We start from the raw sequence: 23,524 nt of genomic DNA, 5'->3' as shown, positions 1-23,524 counted from the left end.
AAACATGATAATCTGGTCTTGGCAATATAATCTTTGAAGAAATTTCAGAGGTCACCTCAGTAACATTTACTGAGGAGATGGTCTGCACTGTGTTCCTAAGTGTACAGACCATTCCTCATGAAAAATTAACCTTCCCAAAGAAATCGAATCTTGACTTTCCAAAATATGAGTTGGTGCATGAGCCGGTGTGTGTTTGCTGATGGGTGTTCCAGTTTCCTCCCACAACCCAAAGATGTGCGAGTTGGTAGCTTAACTAAGAGAAGACTCAAAACGCTGCAGTAATTCAGCGGCTTAGGCAGCATCCCTGGGGGACATGGATCGTTCATGTTTCGGGTCAGGATCCTTCTCAACCTGAGTTACTCCAACATTTTATCTCTTTCCTTTGTGAACCAGCATCTGCAGTTCCCTGTTTCTACATTTTGGTGGGGTAACTGTATACTGTATATCATCCTTTATTGTAGGTAGGTTGCTTATAAAAAGTGTCAGAGGATGGTGGATGGGTATGTGTGAGTGAGAATATGGATTAGGTCAATTCATCAAGTACGCACTTTGGTGATTCTCTTTGAAAAGTGACTGTGTTTCATTATTTAATAAAAATATAATTTCACTTCCGAAGATATGGTCATGTTGAATTTAGTCCTACATTAGGGATTCTAATTCCATCATAGCACCTGGAGAAATTAAATTCACATAACGACTTATGAAACAAGAAGAAGGAAGAGCAGATCATAGCTGGTCTGATCTCTGCCTCAGTTCCTTGCTTGCTCTCTGTTATTCTCCAATTACTCTGTTTCTGTAGGGAATTCCAAATAATTGTGGCACTTTGAGAGATGAAATAATTTCCTCATCACTAATTAAAAGGGTGATTCATGCACCTTCTAGTTCTGGATTCCATTATCTCACACAATTGAGATCATTGTCTTGCAACATCCATTCTGATAAGTTCTCACAAAATAAATCTGGAAAACAAATCTTGGGCATCAAAGGGAACAAGGCATGAGAATGGGGTGTAGTGGGAAAGATAGATCAGCCATGATCCAATGGTGGAGCCGCCTCATAGCTCTAAATGGCCTAATTCTGCTGCTATCTCTTATGATCTTCTAGTCCTCCACAATATTCTACCCAGATTCCTTCTTTTGCATTCAACCTAGCACCACTCAAACCAAGGATTACCAGGGATTGGATATTTCCAGCCATACGATGCTGGGTGTATCATATGTTTGAAGACAATCAAAGTTTCAAGCAAGATTTTCAAGATTTCATAGAATGCACAGGTCATTCAATGTTGCTGATACTATCCCCTATGTTGGGTGGTTAAACTTAACTCCAATGTCTTGCTGACTTGCCAAATCTAAATTGGTGTGTCGGAGGCTGAATGTAATATCAGGGGATATAGATAAAGTAGAGCCCCAGTCTTTTACCTATAGTAGGGGAATCAAGAACCAGAAGACATAGGTTTAAGGTGAGAGGGGAAAGATTTAATGGGAACCTGAGGGGCAACGTTTTCATAGAGAATGGTGGGAATATGGAATTAGCTTCCAGAGGAGGTAGTTGAGGCAGATACTACAACAACATTTCAAAGGCATTTATGAGTATGATTCTAAATCCCAGCATCTAATGATGTGTTGCAGAATGTTATTTTTGCATTAATATACAATGTGCATTGCATGTAATTGGAATGAAGACCAATACGTAACCATTTAATATCATGTTCATGTTCTTATCCTCTTGTACAACACTCATTCTTGGGTCTGCTTGATCTGATGAGTTCCTCCAGCCATTTGTTTTTTGACCCATTGTTGTTCGTGTGGATCTGTGAGATTGGGTGCCTTTTTGACATTATGAGGCCATTCAAATGGACTCAGGTCCTTCTGTCCAGAAAATGTATTTTATGTTCTTTTTTGTGTGCTGAACATTTTCTGTACAAGGCTGCTAAAGCCCACTCCAATCTCCTGGAATCGTTGTGAAATAGGCAACGGCACATTGCAAAAAGCATCATAGCATTTAACACAGATAATCATGTGCACACCAAGGCCTGTGTGGTTCCCCGTGGAAGCTGCGTCATCACTGCCCTTGCTGCCTGCTAGAAAAGTGGTCAGACTTTAAAGAGCCTCTCTCAATGGCAGCTACCATGGATCTGAAGGGGTTGATGGTAGAGGAGGTCCAGTGCGTCCAGTCCCATCAACTTTCTGAGCACTATGGGTTTATCAGTTTATGCAGTAACGGCATTATGCAACTTGTCCATGATTCGTGAAACAGATGGTGAGCACCTGTAGGTTATCTAAAATTACACTAACCTTTGAAAAACGTGGCTGTATGAAGGTCATCGATGGGACCACTCGGAAATTTTTATGGCATTCTTTACTGAATCGTGTGTGATGTGCCTCTGTTTTTATTTGTGAGTTAGTAAAAACGGTTGTTGGTCGTACGTAAAAGCTTCATCTTCCATTGGCAGTGAACTGAGTGACTTGGGACACCGTAAATTTCAGCCACATAAAGGTGAATCTCGCCTGGGCTAATATTACAATGTCATTGATTGGATCATGCCGAGTTGGTGTACAGTGTTCCTGTGTAATCTTCATTCTTTGACTGAGGGTTATTTATTTGAATGCAGTGCAGTACAGGATGAGTGATTTTAAAAGTGCAATCTTTCATTGATTCATAAAACTGAGTGTCCGCCTGCTTTCCCAGGAAAAAAGGACCACTCATGGAATGAGAACAGGTGGGGGGATAAGGGGGGCTATCATGGGGTCCTGGCCAATACTCATCCATCAGTTAAACAGATTAGCTGACATTTATCATTTTACCATTGGTTGGAGCTTGCTAGGTATAGATGGGCTGTTGTGTTTATACATTTGCTAATATGTACTTTGCCAATTGTTGGGGGTGATAGGTGCTGTAAAAATCTAACTTTTTCTATTTTTTGTTTCACATATAAGACTCTTTTTTTTTTGTCAATTCTTGCCATTTGACCAGATCAAATAAAGTTTGCAGCTAATTCTTCCCAATACTAAATTCAAGGCACTGAAAATCTGACGAGCCCCTGTTGATGAGGTGCTCGAGCTGTTTGAGCTGATCTTGCGCAATTGACAAGCGAGGCATCATGCTAGTGTCTCTTTGGTCAGCTCCACCACAAATTCATAAGCAGGAGGTGGGGTCTGTGAGGAGTTACAGTCATAGTGCCGGCTCTCTGACCAGCGTTGCTCATGGGGACCGAGGCTGCAATTGAGGGTGGACGAGGTGTCAGTACGCAGCAGGGCGGAAGAGGACTGAATCCCACCAAGCTCATCCGCAAGTGGACTTTGAGCGAAAGGGTGGAAGGTGGAGGCTCTGAAGCTTTGCTTCCTCCCGTAGCTATCAGCGTGTTCCTGGGACCACTGGCGTTGGAAGGTCAGAGTGCTCGCCAAGGGCAGGTTGCTGTCTCCGTGCCTCTCATAGCTGTTGGTGCGGTAGAAGCTGGTCCGAGTCAGCACTGCGTTGTTAGGCGATGTCCGGGTGCGCCGGCTGGTGGTCTGGGAGATGGTAGCGCTGGCTTGCTTCTTGCGTGACAGGCAGGCCAGCAGGATCCAGATGAATATGCCAATTGCAATCCCAATCACGACAGACACAGAAAAGGACAGGATAATCCCATCTGAGTGAAAGAAAGTGAACACAAAACCATCAGAAAAATGATGTCACTTCTTGCTGTTGTCTCAGCAAATTCCATACAAATTCCATAAAACTCCAGCCTTCCTTCCCTTCATATGGTTCAGTCACCCTTCTATTTTGCAATTATTTGTCTATATTTTATGGGGTTCAATTGAATCCAACATTCCCAATAAACCGAATGACTCCCACAGCTTTCTGCAATACATCCTCCCATCCCACTTTCTATGAAGACTCAATTCCACACACCCAGTTTCTGCATCCAGGGCACCTACTTCATCTGCATTTCAGTTAAGTTTGTCTGATTACCCCTTCCCCATTTCCCAGTACCAGGCCATAGAATCGTATAGCAAAGAAACAGGCCCTTCATTCCACCATGTCCATGTTGACCATCGGTACTCATCTACATTAAGCCCACTTATCAGCTCCGGCAACCTTCTCTGCCTTGGTGATTCAAGTGTATTTAAAGGCGACAGCCTTTGCCTGCACTACCTATATACCAGTTTGTTCCAGATTCAAATCACACTGGGAATAAATTCTTCCTCCGACCCCTCTAAATTCTCTTCCTCCTTACCCTCAACCCATGCCCTCAACTATTAACATGTCTGCTGTGGTGAAAGGTTTATGACTATTTTCCCTCATCTATCTCCCTTATTATTTAGTCCACCTCTATCCCACCCCCCCCAACCGTCTCCTCTGTTCCAAGGTAAACAACCCCATGTGGTTCTCTTGTTTGTAGCTCCACCTAATCATCTTATGTTTTTACCAACATGTGCAACATGTTCATATACAGTCACCATTAAACATTACCCATAAAAGAATTACAATTAGTCATAAACCTATCGGAAATGCTTTTGGCGGTAACTGCATGATCTATTAATTTACGCACAGGTAACATATTGTACAAACCTGTTACCGCTCGCGTCACCAGTGGCTGTTGATATTGGGGGATTTTTTACCTAGATTTTATGTCAAAGTGCAAAAGACAACAAAAGCGATGGGATCAAACAATATTCCAATGACAGTACTGAAGAGGAGATCCCCCAAAACAGTTATGCTTCTAACTGAGTTATTAATTATTGATACAACACCGCATCCATCTGCCAACATTGCAAATTGCGCAGGTATGAATTATTCATAAAATGCAAGACTGCAGGAGTATATCAGAGTAGAGTCCATGTCCCTACCATTTCCATATGTCTTTGATGATTTTCCTTCCAATCATACTATAAGGTGAGTTTGCTGATAATTATACAAAGTTCAATTTAATTCACAACCCTCAGACAATGAAGCAGACCATCACTTTATGCAGCAAGACCAGCAGAGGCTTGTCAGTGGCAAGTAATTTGTGAACCACTGAATTTGGATGGTGAGCATCTCAAACAAGAGCGGGTCTAACTACCTATCCTCAGCATTCAATATTAGAGTCCCCCACTATCCATATCCTAGTGGTTATTCATGGCGATAAATTCTATGGGAGTATCTATGTGAATGTTATGATTGCACAAACAGGTCCGAGACTGGGTATGTCACAGTAGCGTAGAGGCGTACAGTGGGTCAGGGGTGGCACATTGGAGCAGTGCGTGGCATAGTACCGCAGCGGTAGAGTTGCTGCCTTACAGGGTGCGAGAATCCGGGTTTGATCCCAACTACAAGTCTGTACAGAGTTTCTACGTTCTCCATGTGACCATGTCGGTTTTCTCTGGCTGCTCCGGTTTCCTCCCAATTCCAAAGACCCGTAAGTTTGTAGGTTAATTGGCCTCTGTAAATTGTCCTCAGTGCATTGGAAAGAGCTAATATATGGGTGATCGGTAGTCGGCATGGACTCAGTGGGCCAAAGGGCCTGTTTCCACGCAGTATCTCTAAACTAAACTAAACTAAAATGATTCATTTTCTGATTCATTTTAAAAGAGGTGGGGGAGAGGGGGTGAAGGGGGAGAAGGAGGGAGAGGAGGGAGAATGAGTGGAGACAAATTTTAAGAAGCCAGAGGTACACGGCTGTGAAGTTCGGCGGACATTTAACATTACCGGTCGGTTCCTTGCTTCTGAAAACTACTGCTTACCTTTTATTCCCCCCAATGAGACAATGAAATTCACCGGTCAACACCGGCTCCAACTTACGAGAACCTCCGAGAAACTTCGACTTCCTAACAACCCACTAGGACATCCTTGTGACCCACCTATGGCACGAGAATTCTCGTTAATCTCCATGGCGACTTCATTCTAGCCGTCGCTAATTTTTCAACGTGTTGAAAAATTCTCGGCAACGATAATGAGGCCGCGACTAATTCACAAAATGAGGGAACTCCTCACGACTATGAAGGCGACATCCCGGCAACCACCCGCGAACATTTGGCGAACATGTGGCGACTGCAAAGTCTCCTGCAGTTGCCTAAAAGTCCCCAAAGTGGGACAGGTCCGTTAGGGCATTTCACAATATGATGGGATATTCTCTGCTGGCCTGGATGAGTACAGTTCTACTTAAATGATTCAACACCATTCAGACTGTACATCAACAGCACCTCCTAAATCCACAACCTCTATTGCCAGGAAGGACTAATGTGAATTTGATAAAGGAACTTGAGGTTAAGGAGCCATTTGGAGGTAGTGACCATAATATGGTCAAGTTTAATCTACAATTGGAGAGGGAGAAGGGAAAATCGGAGGCGTCAGTGTTACAGTTGAATAAAGGGGACTATGGAGCCATGAGGGAGGAGCTGGCCAAAGTTGACTGAAAAGATACCCTAGCAGGGATGACAATGGAACACCAATGGCAGGTATTTCTGGGAATAAAACTGAAGGTGCAGGATCAGTTCATTCCAAAGGGGAAGAAAGATTCCAAGGGGAGTAAGGGGCGACCGTGGCTGACAAGGGACATCAGGGACAGTATAAAATTAAAAGAGAAGAAGTACAACGTAGCAAAGATGAGCGGGTAGCAAGAGGATTGGGTAATGTTTAAAGCGTAACAGAGGATAACTAAAAAGGCAATACAGGGAGAAAAGAAGAGGTGCGAAGGTAAGCTAGCCAAGAATATAAAGGAGGATAGTAAAAGCTTCTTTAGGCATGTGAAGAGAAAAAGATTAGTTAAGACCAAAGTTGGACCCTTGAAGACTGAAAAAGGTGAATTTATAATGGGGAACAAGGAAATGGCAGATGAGTTGAACGGGTACTTTGGATCCGTCTTCAATAAAGGAGGACACAAACAATCTCCCAGATGTACTAGTGGCCAGAGGATCTGGGGTGATGGAGGAACTGAAGGAAATCCACATTAGGCAGGAAATGGTGTTGGATAGACTGATGGGACTGAAGGCTGATAAATCCCCAGGGCCTGAAGGTCTGCATCCCAGGGATCTTAAGGAAGTGGCTCTAGAATTCATGGATGCATTGGTGATAATTTTCCAATGTGGTATAGAGTCAGCATCAGTTCCTGTGGATTGGAGGGTAGTTAATGTTATCCCACTTTTTAAGGCAGAAGAGAGAAAACAACGAATTATAGACCAGTTAGCCTGACATCGGTGGTGGGAAAGATGCTGGTCAATTATAAAAGATGAAATAGCGGCACATTTGGATAGCAATAACAGGATCAGTCCGAGTCAGCATGGATTTACGAAGGGGAAATCATGCTTGACTAATCTTCTGAGGATGTAACTAGGAAAATGGACAAGGGAGAGCCAGTGTATGTTGTGTACCTGGACTTTCAGAAAGCATTTGATAAGGTCCTACATAGGAGATTAGTGGGCAAAATGAGGGCACATGGTATTGGGGGTAGAGTGCTGACATGGATAGAAAATTGGTTGGCAGACAGGAAATAAAGAGTAGGGATTAACGGGTCCCTTTCAGAATGGCAGGCAATGACTAGTGGGATACCGTAAGGCTCGATGCTGGGACCGCAGCTATTGACAATATACATCAATGATTTAAGGGATTCAAAGTAACATTAGCAAATTTGCAGATGACACAAAGCTGTGTGGCAGTGTGAACTGTGAGGAGGATGCTATGAGAATGCAGGGTGACCTGGGCAGGTTGGGTGAGTGGGCAGATGCATGGCAGGTGCAGTTCAATGTGGATCAATGTGAGGTTATCCACTTTGGTAGCAAAAACAGGAAGGCAGATTACTATCTAAATGGTGTCAAGATGGGAAAAGGTGAAGTACAACGGGATATGGGGGTCCTTGTTCATCAGTCAATGAAAGTAAGCATGCAGGTACAGCACACAGTGAAGAAAGCGAATGGCATATTGGCCTTCATAACAAGAGGAGTTGAGTATAGGAGGAAAGAGGTCCTTCTGCAGTTGTATAGGACCATAGTGAGACCACACCTGGAGTATTGTGTGCAATTTTGATCCCTAATTTGAGGAAGGACATTCTTGCTATTGAGGGTGTGTAGTGTAGGTTTACAAGGTTAATTCCCGGGATGGCCGGACTGTCATATGCTGAGAGAATGGAGCAGTTTGGCTTGTATACTGTGGAGTTTAGAAGGATGAGAGGGCATCTTATTGAAACATTTAAGATTACTAAGGTTTTGGACTCGCTTGAGGCGGGAAACATGTTCCCGTTGTTGGGGGATTCCAGAATCAGGGGCCACTGTATGAGAATATGGGTTAAGCCATTTAGAACGGAGATGAGGAAACACTTTTTCTCACAGAGAGTTGTGAGTCTGTGGAATTCTCTGCCTCAGAGGACGATGGAGGCCGATTCTCCGGGTAATTTCAAGAGAGAGCTAGATATGGCTATTAAAGATAGCGGAGTCAGGGGATATGGGGAGAAGGCACGAACGGGGTACTGATTGGGAATGATCAGTCATGATCACATTGAATGACGGTGCTGGCTCGAAGGGCCAAATGGCCTACTCCTGCGCCTATTGTCTATTGTCTATTGTCTTTCCACTGCATCCTTGTCTTTGTTATTGAACATTGTAATCATCGTGGCATCAGAGTGGATAGTTTTGTTTCTTCAGCATGTTTTCCCTGAAACAGTACTGAATCATTAAGTTGATTAAAAAAAAATCTGGGAAACAGCTTGGCAGGTTTGAACTTTGGCTATGTTCCCCTGTGTCATCTTCCTGATGAGGACAGGACATTCCAAAAACCGTGGTCTTGTTGACAGATTTATTGTCAGCATAAAATGTGCTGGTCAATGCACAGGAAGAGGTCGATTGTTGTCATAGGTCCAGCTTGTGGAGGCTACGTGGTGTGCTCTCCAGAGTTCTGTGATCTTTGAGCCTTTGGCCCAGATTACCACTGACCCATCCCCTTCCTCCAATCTAACTTACACAGGATGCTGGAGACACAAGAGTTTGCAGATGCTGAAATCGTTAGCAAAAAATTAAATGCTGCAGGAACTTGGCCAGAAGATGTCGTAGAATATCATTTCTTTTCAGGCACAAAAGGTCTGTAGTCCATAACAGGAAAATAATAGAGAGATGTTTGCCGATTGCTGGGAAAATTGGCGTGTGGATAGGCATCTAAATTGGCATAGATAAATTGGGCTTCCATGTTGTACACCTAAGATTTACTAGAATGTTGCCTGTTGCCTGGATTTCAACAACTAAGTTACAGAGAAAGGTTGAATAAGTTAGGTCTTTATTCTCTGGAGCGCAGAAGGTTAAGGGGGGACATGATAGAGGTCTTTAAAATGATGAGAGGGATAGACAGAGTTGATGTGGATCAGCTTTTCCCTTTGAGAAAAGGGAAGATTCAAACAAGAGGACATGACTTGAGAATTAAGGGACAGAAGTTTAGGGGTAACATGAGGGGGAACTTCTTTACTCAGAGAGTGGTAGCGGTGTGGAATGAGCTTCCAGTGGAAGTGGTGGAGGCAGGTTCTTTGGTATCATTTAAAAATAAATTGGATAGGCATATGGATGAGAAGGGAATGGAGGGTTATGGTATGAGTGCAGGCAGGTGGGACTAAGGGAAAAAAGTTGTTCGGCACGGACTTGTAGGGCCGAGATGGCCTGTTTCCGTGCCGTAATTGTTATATGGTTATATGGTTATATGATAGTCACCACATGCTGGAGTTACTCAGCGGGACAGGCAACATCTCTGAATAGAAGGAACGGGTGACGTTTCAGGTCGAGACCCTTCTTCAGACTGAGAGTCGGGGGGGGGGGGGGGGGGGGGGTGTAAACGACAGATATGGAAGAGTAAGGTGGAAACTACACCTGAAATTCTACAAGGCAGAACAAAGAAAAAAAGGACTGTGCAAATCACAAGACATTAGTATAAAACATGATTGGAAGATGAAACCAAGTCCATCTCGTGCAAGAGGTGGCCATAGTGTTCCACTGTCGAGGCATTGATTAGGGTTATGCAGTTGGTTCTAGAACCTAGTGGAACTTTAGTACCTCATGCCTGATATCAATAAGAGAGAATGTCCCAGATGGTGGACATCCTGGAGGATATATACCACCTTTCTGAAGCAGCACCTCACATAGATGCTTTCGATGCTGAGGAGGGCTGTATCCACGACAGACTAGACTAAGTCCACCATTGTCTTCAGTGCCTTGTGATCCCATGGATTGGAATTGCTATATCAGAACATGAGGCAACAAGATAGGATACTTTCTACAGTGCAACTGTAGAAGTGTATTGGATAATTGGGTGACATGCCAAATTGCTTTAATCTTCCAAGACAATCATAGCATTGGAATGACATTCATGATTATATCTATGTGCCAGCCCCAGGACACGCCATCCAAGATGTTTACGGCCATGAATTTGAAGCTACTAACTTTCTTTACCATCGACCCACCAATGAAAACTGGTGTGTACTTTTCCGACTTCTCCTTTCTGAAGGGAAAAATTAGGTCTTTGGTCTCATTGAGGTTGATAAAGAGGTTGTTGTGTCACCCCTCAACCAGGTGTTCTACCTCCCCTGTATGCTGACATTGCCACCCGTGATTCAGCCAATCACAGTAACGATTGTGAAATAAACAGAAAGACAATGGCTGGGAAAGTTGCAAATTTTGGTTTACTTTAGAGATACAGCATGGAAACAGGGCCTTCAGCAAACTGAGTCCATGCCAACCATTGATCGCTCGTTCTCACTAGTTCTATATTGTCCCACTTTCTCATCCACTCTGCACACACTGGGGACAATTTTCATAGGCCAATTAACCTACAAACCTGCACACCTTTGGGATGTGGGAGGAAACCAGAACACCCAGAGGAAAACTACAGACAGAACCCGGGGTCAGGATCCCAGGTCTCTGGCGCTGTTGGACAGCAGCTCCATCAACGTGCCACTGTGCTCAATGTATCTTAAGCGTTTAGCCCACACTCAGGTAAGGAGTGCAATGGAATGCCATCACTCATCTAGATGGGGCAACCACAAAACACCCTGAAGTCAACCTTCATTATGTGCTGTGGCCGTCCCATCTGGACTTAAGACATTCATTGGATTCGCAGTTCTCCCACTGGGTTAACTGCACCATCATACACACACTTTAGCTTATTGCCTCATACTATTTAGTCCCAACAGTCTCACAGATCTCCTCTGCTTCATCCACAGTGCAAGCACATATTTTCAGGTTAAAAGGAAATAAAGCATTCAAACACAGGACCAGCAATGACCAAAAAGAATGTTAGTGGAGGCTCCAGTTGAAGAAAGCTACCACCTTCTTCTACTTCTTGTGTTATGTAATCGTGTTATGGAATCAATCCAGCCACTTCTGTCTGCTGATTCACTGTGAAGTAAGTTTAGAAAGAGTCACTAATCTCAATTTTAGGCATGGTCCCACAACAGGTCCCACAACACAATCAGTGGTCTTTCCTGCACGCCTTTTTATGAAACAAGTTGTGACCATCTCATAGCAAATTATAACACAGCTTGCTTGTTACAGCTTGAGATAAAAAGCCCCTTGGAAATACTGGAAGCTCTGTTTTTAATTTGATTCCGAACATAGCAATTTGAAAGACAACCTCCTTTCAAAATTGGCCTTTTTTAACAATGTGCAATGAACATCTTTTATTGAGGACCAATTTGCAGGTTATATCACAACCACAGATATAAACACAAACTTCTCAATTGCACAATGTGAACAAAATACAACTACTCAATATTTTTTACAGCAAACCAAAGACAAATATGTCTCTGCACCGTGGCCTTGAATTCAACAGAATGATTCAAATTAAACCTTAAGTGTTCTGTGACACTGCTATATTGTCAGTATATTGCTATAGTGGTTCAAACAGAACAGATTGAAGCAAAGATATTGGGGAATTAATCCATGGCAGGACATACACAGTGAATGGCAGGGTCCCTGGAGTGTGTAGTTCAGCAGAGAGACATTGAAGCACAAGTACATAGTTCTCTGAAATTGGGAACACAGATAAACAAGGTGGTGAGGAAGGTGTGTAGAAAGGAACTGCTGATGCTGGTATATACTGCATCAAAGATCGACATAAAGTACTGGAATAACTCAGGGTCAAGCAGCATCTCTGGAGAAAAAGGATGGGTACTCTGGTTGGGACCCTTGTTCAGACTTCAGTGAGGAAGGCATTTGGCATCCCTGACTTCACAGGCTGAGACACTGTGAATTAGAGTTGCAATACCGAGTTACAATTGTATAAAATGTTGGTTAAACTGCATTTGGAATACCGATTGCAGTTCTGGCCACCACAGCATAGGAAGGATGCAATGAAGCTAGTGAGGGTGCAGAAAAGATTCACAGGAACATAGCCTGCATGGTTTCAGAACCTGTCTGAGGATTTCACCTCGGCTGGTGGTTTCCGAGACGATCCTTGTGAAAGCAGATCTGACTTCTACCACCTTTCTACACATTTGTCTGCTCCCCTGTGAAGTGTTCCCTCTGCACTTGCCTGCACCTCCACCTTGTGCCTCGGGTTTCCAACTCCAGTTTTTATGGACCTCCTCCACTGAGTGCGGCCGCATGTAAATTGGAGGAACGCCATCTCACATTTCACTTGGGGAGTTTACAACCCAGCGGTATGAACGTTGATTTCTATCATTTCAAATAACTCCTGCATTTCTTCCCCCTTCCCAAACCTAGTCATCCTACCTGCTCCACTGTTAACATCTTTGTATCCCTGTCATTAGCATATCTTCCCCAGCCAACAATGGGCCATTCTAAACTCCAGCCTTTCTGAGGTCATATGTTGCCGGCCTTGTCTTGTTCTGGCATTTTCTCGCCAACTCCACCCCTCGGCCACCAGAAGGGTTCCAACCTGAAACATCACCTGAAACATCATTGTCCAGTGGTTCTATTTAGCTCTAACCCCTTGTTTTAACCCCTTAGTCAAGGGGCTGAATGGCCTGCTCCTGCTTCTATTTTGTTTGTTCTGATGAACCACGCAATAGTTTTGTGGTCACTGTTACCATTACAATGTGATCAGTGTGAGGATGTCCAATGTGCATATTGAGACCAAGAGGAGGTGATGTTAGGTCTCTTGAAAAACATTAGGGTGGATAAATCTCCAGGGCCCGATGGGATCTATCCCAAGATAAGAGATTGCAGGAGCTTTAATGAAGATGTTTGTTTCCTTTCAAGCCACAGGCGATGTCCCAGAAAACTGGAGCCTAGTCTTAGTTATTCATTTGTTTAAGAAGGAAAGTAGAGATAATCCAGGAAATGTTAGGTTAGTAAGCCTCACATCTGTGATAGTGAAGCTATTGGATAGGATTCTTAAGGATAGGATTCAGTGAGATTATTTACTTGCATACACAATGTATACAAATAGCAGTCACCTATGGCATTGACAAAGTTACAAAACACGCCAGCTCCCCCTTTTGACTCCCCCCCCTACATTTCTCCCATGCCTTTGTCATATCTTATTAACTTGATTATTTTTTGAGAAGATGAGAAAGATAAAATGATGAGGCCAGGGCAGTAGATGTTTTTTCACCCAGAGAGTTGTGAATCTGTGGAATTCTCTGCCACAGAAGGCAGTGGAGGCCAATTCACTGGATGTTTTCACGGGATGTTTTCAAGAGAGAGTTAGATTTAGCTCTTAGGCCTAATGGAATCAAGCGATATGGGGAAAAAGCAGGAATGGGGTACTGAATTTGGATGACCCGCCATGATCATCTTGAAAGGCGATGCTGGCTCGAAGGGATGAATGGCCTTCTCCTGCACCTGATTTCTATGTTATTTTCGGTTTCTACATGGATTTGATGGTATTAGGTATGGTCCTTCATGGTACATGATCCAGAAGATTAAGTTGCATAGGACCCATGGTGAATTAGTAGTTTGGATTCAGAATTAAAAGAGGGAGAGTTGTGGTGGAAGGGTGTCATTCTAGCTGCAGCTCTGTGACAAGTGCTGCTCCATAGGGATCTGTGCTGGGATTTCTGTTGTTTGTGGTATGAATAATTTACGTCGACATAAAGGAAAATGAATTGGTTTGTAATATTGCAGACTGGATCAAAGTTGGTAGAATTGCGTACAGTGAGAAAAGCTGTCAAAGAATATAGCAAGATATTCAAATACACCAAGTGTGTGGCGTTTCACTTTGGGAGATCAAATACAAGGGGAAAGTGTGCAATTATTGGCAAGACCCTTAATGGCATTGACATACAGATAGATCTTGGCAGTCAAGTTCATATATAGCTCCTTGAAAGTGGCAAAATAAGTAGATAAAGTGGTAAAGAAGGCATATGGTATGTTTGTCTTCATTGGTTGGGGCATTGTGTATAAGAGACAGGAAGTCATGTTGCAGCTTTATAAAGCTTTGATTAGGCTGCATTTGGACAGTATTTTGTGCAGTTCTGTTCATCCCATCCCATCACAAGCTTTGGAGCTTTTATGATTGTAAAGGAGGTTCATCAAAATGCTGTCTGGATTAAGGGTTTTATCTATCAGGCACGGTTAGGCAAACTTGGATTGTTTACACACAGAGGTTGAGGGGAGACCCGATAGAACTATATAAAATATCGAAAGGCATAGATCGGATAGACAGTCAAAAACGTTTTCCCAAGGTGGAAATATCTCAGACTTGAGAGCAAAATAAGGTCAGGGGGGGAATGAATGAATGAATGAATGAATAAGTTTATTGGCCAAGTATATACACATACAAGGAATTTGCCTTGGTGCTCCGCTCGGTGCTCCGCTCGCAAGTAACAACATGACATATAGTAAACAGTATAACTGGTTACAGTTTAAAGGAGATATGCAGGGCAAGTTTTTAACACAGAGAGTAGTGGATGCATGGAACGTGCTGCCAAGAGTAGTGGCAGAAGTAAAAATGATAATGCCATTTAAGTGGCTTTCAGATGGGCACATGGACATGCAGAGAATGGAGGGATATGGATCATAAGGCAGAGGAGATTAGTTTAACGGCATCATTTCGGCATAATCATTGAGGACTAAGAACCCATTTCCTGTGCTGTACTATTCTATCTTCTATATAAAGTTGAAATCTATCTTGGATAATTGTCCCAAGCCTCTGAATATTAGTGCAGTGACTTTACCATCATGTCCTATTTGCTCTATTTTTTTTTAACAGAAATCCATATAATACTTGGCCTTTATCTTTTATGTAAAATAATCCCCCACCCCCTCCATTCGTGATATTATTCCTGTGAAGCAGTAAGTTGGAATGATATATTTCTCTCCAGTAACAACAGCTGAACAAATTGCTGTACACATCCTGTTTCCTGAAGACGAGAAGCTCTTTGGTTTCCTGTCCAGAAACATTTGATTATCCAGTGTTTACTGCAACCCCACTGACTAGTGTTTCTCACTACAACTGCTCTGCCTCCAGCTATAACCTCACCTTCTGTCTTAAGTTATTTCTGTCATGGACCCCCTGAATCAATTGGCATCTCTGCTCTCCTGAAGATGTTATGACCGACAAGTGTGTAAGTCATTGGTGAGATTACAGCTGGAGTGATGTGTGCATTTATCATCACCCAATTATGGGAAGGATGTCATTATGCTGGAAAGAGTGGAGAAAAGATTCATGAGGATGTTTTCGGGATTGGAGGGTTTGATTTATAAGGAAAAGTTATATAGATTGGGAATTCTGCTCCCTGGAATACAGCAGACCGAGAGGTAACTTTGCAGATGTACATAAAATCATGAGGGACATTGATAAGTTGAATAGTCACTGTATTTTTTCCTGTGGACACAATTCTAAAACTATAGGACATAGATTTAATGTGAGAAGGAAAATATTTAATAGGGACTTGAGGGACAATTTTTTCACAGGATGATGGGTACATGAATGAGCTGCCTGGGAAAACTGGAGAGGCCTGTACTATTACAATGTTAAACAGACATTTAGGCAGATAGATGAATGGGAAAGATTTAGAAGGATACTAGACTAAGTGGGACCCGTTGGGTCCCAGCTTCACACAGGAGGGCTGGTCCCCCAGCACAATATTCCACCTCTACACCAGTTCCAATATTGGTGGCCAGTAGGGGGGGGGGGGGGGGGCTATCTGAAGCGCTTGTATGGGTGTTGTGGGCAGATGGGACTGGTTTCCAGAGGGCTAGTATGGACATTGTGGGCCGAATGGATTCCTGGGCTGGCGGCTCAATCGCTTAAGCCTGGTGTGCTGGCAGCTCACTCACTCACGGCTGGTGGGTTGGCAGTTTACTCACAGATATTCCTTGAAATTCCATTTCAAGCAGGGTGGAAGGCCACCAAATTCAAGTTCAGTTTCCTCCCACTTCAAGCAGGGTGCAAGGCCACCAAATTCATTTTTTTTTAAATAATATTTTTATTAGAAGCATGCACATATCATAATCAAAACACATTTTGTATATCAATTACATATTGTTAATAGATGAGATTCCAACTATCAAAGTAATAGTCGTCCTCATTTATCAATTGTGTATTAACTCTGCTTCTATTTGTATTTTTTTATAGATAGGAAGTGAGAAGGAAAAAAAAAAGACACAATTAAAAAAAGAATAGGCCACCAAATTCAAGTGCAGTTTCATACCATTTCAAACAGGGTGCAAGGCCACCAAAGACAGAGTCATGTCCTCTCCCTCCCCCATCTTGCAGAGACTGAGCCACGCCCACACTTCCGGGGATTTATAGTCCCTCCCCCCCCCCCCCCACTGGAAGGGGCGTGGCATTCATTGTGTGATTGACAGGAGAGAGAATCTCAACAATTTTTAAACAGTAATAACTTTTATTTTTCATCGATGGGAAAAATCTTCAGCACCTGATGAGCGGAGAGGGACTCGAAGTAAGATGGCCAACAATCGCAGCCATACGTGGTAGCGTTTTTTCTAAAATCAATATACAGCTTAAACAGGAATTGGTCAAGATTAGACTTTTAATTATATAGAAGGCACACCACTTTTCAATAAGGCACACCTCTTTTCAATAAGGCGCTCCACTTTTCAATAAGGCACACCACTTTTCAATAAGGCGCACCACTTTTCAATAAGGCACACCACTTTTCAATAAGGCACACCACTTTTCAATAAGGCGCACCACTTTTCAATAAGGCACACCACTTTTCAATAAGGCACACCACCACCACTTTTCAATAAGGCACACAACCACCACTTTTCAATAAGGCACACCACCACTACTTTTCAATAAGGCACACCAGCACCACTTTTCAATAAGGCACACCAACACCACTTTTGCATTTTCAAACCAACACCACTTTTGCATTTTCAAACCAACACCACCTTTGCATTTTCAAACCAACACCATTTTTGCATTTTCAAACCAACACCACTTTAGCATTTTCAAACCAACACCACTTTTGCATTTTCAAACCAAACCATTTTTGCATTTTCAAACCAAAACCACTTTTGTATTTTCTGATAATGCAATGTTCCCTCAATGCTAATCTTCCAACAGTTCACTTCTCTCTCACGACTGGTCTTATTACAATGTAGTATTCCCTTTGGACAGGTGCCATAGTGCTCTCTTGGAATTGTACCTTTGAACGAAGCCCACCTTCAATACAGTTCACTACAAAATTTCAGTATTCCTGAATACTGCTCATCAGCAATGCAATGTTACCTCTTTACAGGCCCTCCAAGTACAAATTGACCTTGACTTTCCAATAACCCCAGTACTGTCCCTCCAACAGTGCAATGCTCCCTCAGTATCACCCTTCCAACTCTTTGGAGCTGCCTCAGGACTATCCTGTATATATATAAAAATCCCATCCATTATCCAACCAACAATGTGGTATTCTTTCCATCCTACCCCACATCAGCACAGTGTTCCTTCATTACTGTCCCTCAGTGATGAACTGCTCTTGCACCACTGCCTCTTCCTCAGTACAGTTCCTCTAATGGTGCAGCATTCACTCAGTACCTCACCTCTGGCAGTGCAGCACTCTCTCAGTACTTCACTTCTGACAAAATCTGATACACCCTCTGGTGTTTGTTGGCCATGGCTTAACCTTACCGTCTCCATCATAGGAGGACGTCAATGGTGCTACCTTGAAAAATACATCTCCAACTTTCATCAGCACATTCTCTACAGCAGCAGACAATCAAATCTTGAACACTGCTATTCCATCAACAGAGGTGCCAATCACTCCATGCCACCAGGGGCGCAGCACGATTGGCACCCCCGCCAACTGTCTGTCTGTTTTTTCATCTTTTCGTTTATTTTTAGTGTGTGTTAAAAGTCTGTATAAATGTTCTCTGGTGCGTTTCATGTGTGGGAAGTGGGAGGGGGAAGGGCAGAGGGAACCCTTTTTTCAGCTTCTTACCTTGCCGAAGATGCGATTAATTTTTGGATCGCATTCTCCGGTCATTCTGCGGCCTACCATAGAAGGAGCGGGAGGCCTCCTCGAACTGACCTTGAGCTCTTCATGGGAGAGCAAAGGGAAGAGATTTGAACTTCTTCCATCACAGTGCGGAATGTGGAGGAGTCACTGTGGTGGATGCTTATGTTAAAATGGATTTTGTGTGTTCTGGTGCTTTTTATTTGTATGACTGTTGGCAAATGAAATTCCTCGTATGTTGCAAAACATACTTGGCTAATAAAGTATTATTGTGATTGTGATTGATTGTGTCGGAAGGAACTGCAGATGCTTGTAAACACCAAAATTAGACACAAAATACTGGGGCAACTCAGCGGGACAGGCAGCATCTCTGGAGAGGAGATACGGTTGACATTCGGGTTGAGACACCCACCTCACCTATATCCATCTATCACTTGCCAGTCTTTGCCCCACTACCATTTCCTTTTCCAGCTCTCTCTCCTCCATTTGAATCTGAAGAAGAGTCCCGATTCAAAACGTCTATCCATTCCCTCCACAGATACTCTCGGACCCGCTGAGTTGTTCCAACACATTGTTGTTTATATTCACGTTTCCAGCATCTGCAGTTCCTCGTGTCCCGGAATTCCATCTGACCTCTAGAGTCAAGAATTTCAGTGTGCCTGGAGGGCATTCCAGTTTCCAACTTCCTCTCGATTGAATAACAAAATCCCTGACACAACTGCAGAATGTGTTCATGGAATGACACACCCGAGTTGATTTTGTGCTTAAAGGTGGGTCTTGGCTTTGAATATTAGAATCTATTGAACTTGCATTTTTGTGGCTTTGTAAAGAGCAAATAAATCATAAATATCAGAAATGAAGCCAGGTCTTTTGTGATATGTGTTTTATGACTTCCAAATTTATGTATTTTTCTTTCACAGTTGAGATAAAATTGATTTATCTCTGCACTATCTGCCTCTCTCCTTGTTGTTTAGTAGCAGTTTTAATGGGCTTCCTTACTGTGACAATAGCGCTGCATTTTCAACGCTTAAGAACTAATTGGAAGATGTCGCATGTTGAAGTATATTTATCCCACATATGGTGCAGGTGTTAACACAAGATGAAGTACATAGAAACATACAAAAACAGAAAAGTACAGGGCAGGAAAAGACTCTTTAGCCGACTATGTCTGCATTCACTATATTGCTACATTAAACTAACCCCTTCTGCCTGTAGATGGCTCATATGCCTCTATTCTCTGCCTGTTAATGTGTCCGAACAGTTCGTAAAGGTTGCTCTTCTGTCTACTTCCACCATTTTCCCTAGCAGTGCACTTACGGTAAACACCTTGCCTCACAGACTTCTTTAAACTTTCTTCCTCTCACCTTAAACATATGGTATTAAGCCCTATGGTATTTGACTTTTTCATCCTGGGAAAAAGCCTTGTACTATCGCCCCTTTCTACTCTTCACATAATTTTACATACTTTGGTTCAGTCACTCCTCAGCCACAAATGCTCAACAGAAAATTATCCACATTTATCTGACCTTTGTTTCCCGGCAATGAAGACGCACCTGCGTCAAAGACTCACCACCATTTTGATTTGCTAAATTTTCAACAAAGGCTGGCGGGACAGGATCAAGGGTTTGGTTTAGTCAGTAGAAAGGAAGATGTGAGATGCCTTCAATGAGGAAATGAGGAACAGGGAACCTCCATCTTCGCCTGTCCCACAATGGGGACTTCTTGGCTCAGGGAGATCGAGAGAGAAATCGAGAGAAAGAGAGATCGAGAGAGATCGAGAGAAAGAAACTGAGAGAGAGAGAGAGAGAGACAGCGAGAGCGAGAGCGAGAGAGGGAGAGAGAGAGAGAGGGGGGGGGTGGAGAGGGGGGTGGAAAGGGGGGGGGGAGAGGGGGTGGAGAGAGAGGGGGAGAGAGAGATAGCCCAGAACGGAGCAGCCAGCCATCCGCCCAGTAGCTACCCACCAACAACCACCTCCACCTGTGCCTGTGCCGAGAACACCATGGCTGGCTAGCGGGCAGGCTGACAGAAGGCGCTGAGGTGGTGTCCGGTTCTGCTGTCCATTCCCAGTTGCCGCTCGCAGCCACCCAAGCTACTGAGTGAGTTACTGGCATGATCCCCGACCCCCTAAAATTCAACGCTGCTGCCCTCCCCGCAACTTTACCCCTGGTTTATAATTTATAATTTTTACCAAAGCCAAATTAACCAACAAACCTGTACCTCTTTGGAATGTGGGAGGAAATTGGAGCGCTCAGGGAAAACCCACGCTGGCAGGTGAGAATGTACAAACTGCATACAGATAGAACCCATATTCAGGATCGAACTCTTCACTCTCTGGCACTGTAAGGCAGCAACTCTACCACAGTGCCACCATGCCAGTGTTTCTATGCTGTATGATTCTATGACTATGAGCCTTCATGAGAAATGATCTTCCTCACTGCATATGGATATGAATAGCAAGGAATATTGAAGCTAATTTTAAACATCAATTATTGCCCACTGACTTGAGTACCATCTATCGAAACTGACAATAAAGAGCAGAAAATCAGAGATCAAGAGATAGTGAGGCTGAGGGAGAGGGAGAGGGAGAGGGAGAGGGAGAGGGAGAGGGAGAGGGAGGGGGAGAGGGAGACAAGGAGACAGAGAAGGAAAGGATAACAAATGAGTAAGCCAGAAAGAGAAAAGCAGGCCGAGGAATGGGAGGAATGGGAAATTGACCATAAGAAACAGAAAAAAAGCAGGGAGCCTAGAGTAAAAGTGAGAAAAGAGAATCAGAAACAGACCAAATATCAGGATTTAATGAAAAGGGAGAGGGAAGTCAGTAAACGTACAGAGAATGTGGGTAAGATGTCTGGGTGTTGCCCAGAGGGCATTATAGCTGTATCAAAGTATATGCAAGACAAAGAGGAAAAAGGAGAATGAAGGAAAGATAAAGGAAACAATAATGTCAGAGAATTGAGTAAAATGGACGAATGAGAAATGGAATGCAATTTCCACTTAATCCAGCTGAAAGTCTTGAATCAAAACAATAGACAATATGTGCAGGAGTTGGCCATTCGGCCCTTCAAGCCAGCACCGGCATTCACTGTGATCATGGCAGATCATCCCCAATCAGTACCCCGTTCCTGCCTTCTCCCCATATCCCCTGACTCCACTATCTTTAAGAGCCCTATCTAGCTCTCTATTGAAAGTATCTAGAGAACTGGCCTTCACCGCCCTCTGAGGCAGAGAATTCCACAGACTCACAACTTTCTGTGAGAAAAAGTGTTTCCTCATCTCCGTTCTATGGCTTACCCCTTATTCTTAAACTGTGGCCCCTGGTTCAGGACTCCATCAACATCGGGAACATGTTTCCTGCCTCAAGCGTGTCCAAACCCTTAATAATCTTACATGAGAAAACCTTGAGAAGGAAAGCACATTTCTAAACTTCAAATTCCATTCAAACAAATGAGATGTGTGCACCTTACCCACGATGGCATCATGTTGGGTCATTGAATAAGCTGTTGTGTTGTTGTAGGCCATCATCAACCCAACAGCGAGGGTCCCTCCGAGCAGCACGAGATCTCAGCACAATCTTTGTGGCAGCAAAGTGGCTGTGAGCTGGTCACTTCTGCCTCTCTCACACAAAGAATGATACTTTTTGAAAAAAAAACTACACCGTTTGGAGAAGTGGAAACTGTTGTGTGTCAGGTTTCCTGCTTTTGTACTCAAATTAGTAACAGGCTCCTTATCAGCACACAGCACCAATCCCAATGAATGAGGCCGTTTCCTCAACATCACTTCCTCGAATAGAAATGAGGACAGGCTGGATGGGGAGGGAAAGATACTGTAGTGAAGTGGGTTTTTCCACTCAGTGTTCAGTAAACAAACCATGGGCTGCTTGCTTGTATCAGGTAGCTGCAATAAGTGGCCGTGAACTCAATGATGCTTTTGAGTGAGATTATTCATAGCTAGATGGTAGCTTGGGTGAGCCACAGGAAAATGAACTCCACCCATAAACATTGTAGAGGCTCGGAGCAAACTAAATGAATGGGAGAGGGGAAAATGAGGTCAGAACTCTTTGAATAAATAGGCGTCACAGTGGTGTGGTGACCTGTGCTACTGTTTCACTGCTCCACTGACCAAGAACCAATACTGAACCTCAGCAGCTCACCATGTGGAGTTTGCACATTTTTGCTGTGGCACTGTTACCTCCAAATTTAGTTGAGTTTAGTTTAGAGATACAGTGCGGAAACAGGCCCTTCAGCCTACCGAGTCCGCGTTGACCAGCGATCCCCGTACACTAACACTATGCTACACGCTAGGGTCAATTTACAATTTTTACCACGGCCAATTAACCTACAAACCTGCACATCTTTGGAGTGTGGGAGGAAACCTGGGGAAAACCCACGCAGTTACGGAGAAAACGTACAAACTCCGTTCAGACAGGAACCGTAGTCAGGATCAAACCCGGGTCTCTGGTGCTGTTAGGCTGCAATTCTACCACTGCGCCACCCACCGTGTCATCCATGATCCGGTATCTTCCCACAAACCAAAATAATGCTGGTATCTTAATGCATCACTGCGGGGCTGCACAGTGGTGCAGCTAGTGGAGCTGTTGCCTCAAAGCTCCACTGACTGTGTTTGCTTGCTTTGTGTGCTTGCTTTTGGGATGTTTGCATGATCCTCTATGACCACGTGAATTTCTTGCCGTTTCCTTCACATCCCCAAGATGTATGGGTTTAATAAATTATTCAGGTATTGTGAATTATCACAGGATGCAAGTCTATTGCTCCCTGAAAATTCTCTCATACCTCTTTGCAAAATATGTGGTCGTTCAGCCCATTAAGTCTATGCCATTATCAGAGCAATCACATCAATGGAGGCTGGACTTATTTTCCCTGGAGTTTGTTTTTTACTTATGTTGTGATATAAAGTTGTGGGTTGGGCTGATGCTCTGGGGCTTAGAAAAATAGGATGATTTTGTTGCAAAATAGGTTTTATAAAATTGACAGCTTACAACGAGGATACAGACCCGTCAACCCACCATGTCGGCCAGCCATCGAACAATCATCTCGACGAATCGCATTACATTTCTCTCACATCCCATCCCTATTGTGACTCCTGACTATTCTGCTACCCACTCACACCAGTGGCAATAAAACAGCCAATTACCTCCAGTTTGGGATGTGCGGATGTGGGAGAAAACCAGAACACTGAAAGGAAACCTG

General features: G+C 43.5%; 1 protein-coding gene across 1 annotated transcript; it reads right to left on the bottom strand.

Annotated features, from left to right (window-relative positions):
* Positions 1 to 1,139: 1,139 nt before the first annotated feature.
* Positions 1,140 to 21,995, bottom strand: myct1 (MYC target 1). The gene is made up of 2 exons (XM_033026049.1): positions 21,782 to 21,995; positions 1,140 to 3,631 (listed from the first exon to the last, which is right to left on the bottom strand). Exons 1-2 carry the CDS (start codon positions 21,837 to 21,839, stop codon positions 3,102 to 3,104), a joined length of 588 nt encoding a protein of 195 aa, XP_032881940.1. The 5' UTR covers positions 21,840 to 21,995; the 3' UTR covers positions 1,140 to 3,101.
* Positions 21,996 to 23,524: the final 1,529 nt, after the last annotated feature.

This window comes from Amblyraja radiata, chromosome 8 (assembly GCF_010909765.2).
Source record: "Amblyraja radiata isolate CabotCenter1 chromosome 8, sAmbRad1.1.pri, whole genome shotgun sequence".
Taxonomy (NCBI): Eukaryota; Metazoa; Chordata; class Chondrichthyes; order Rajiformes; family Rajidae; genus Amblyraja; species Amblyraja radiata.
This window is presented reverse-complemented; position numbering and strand designations above follow the sequence as displayed.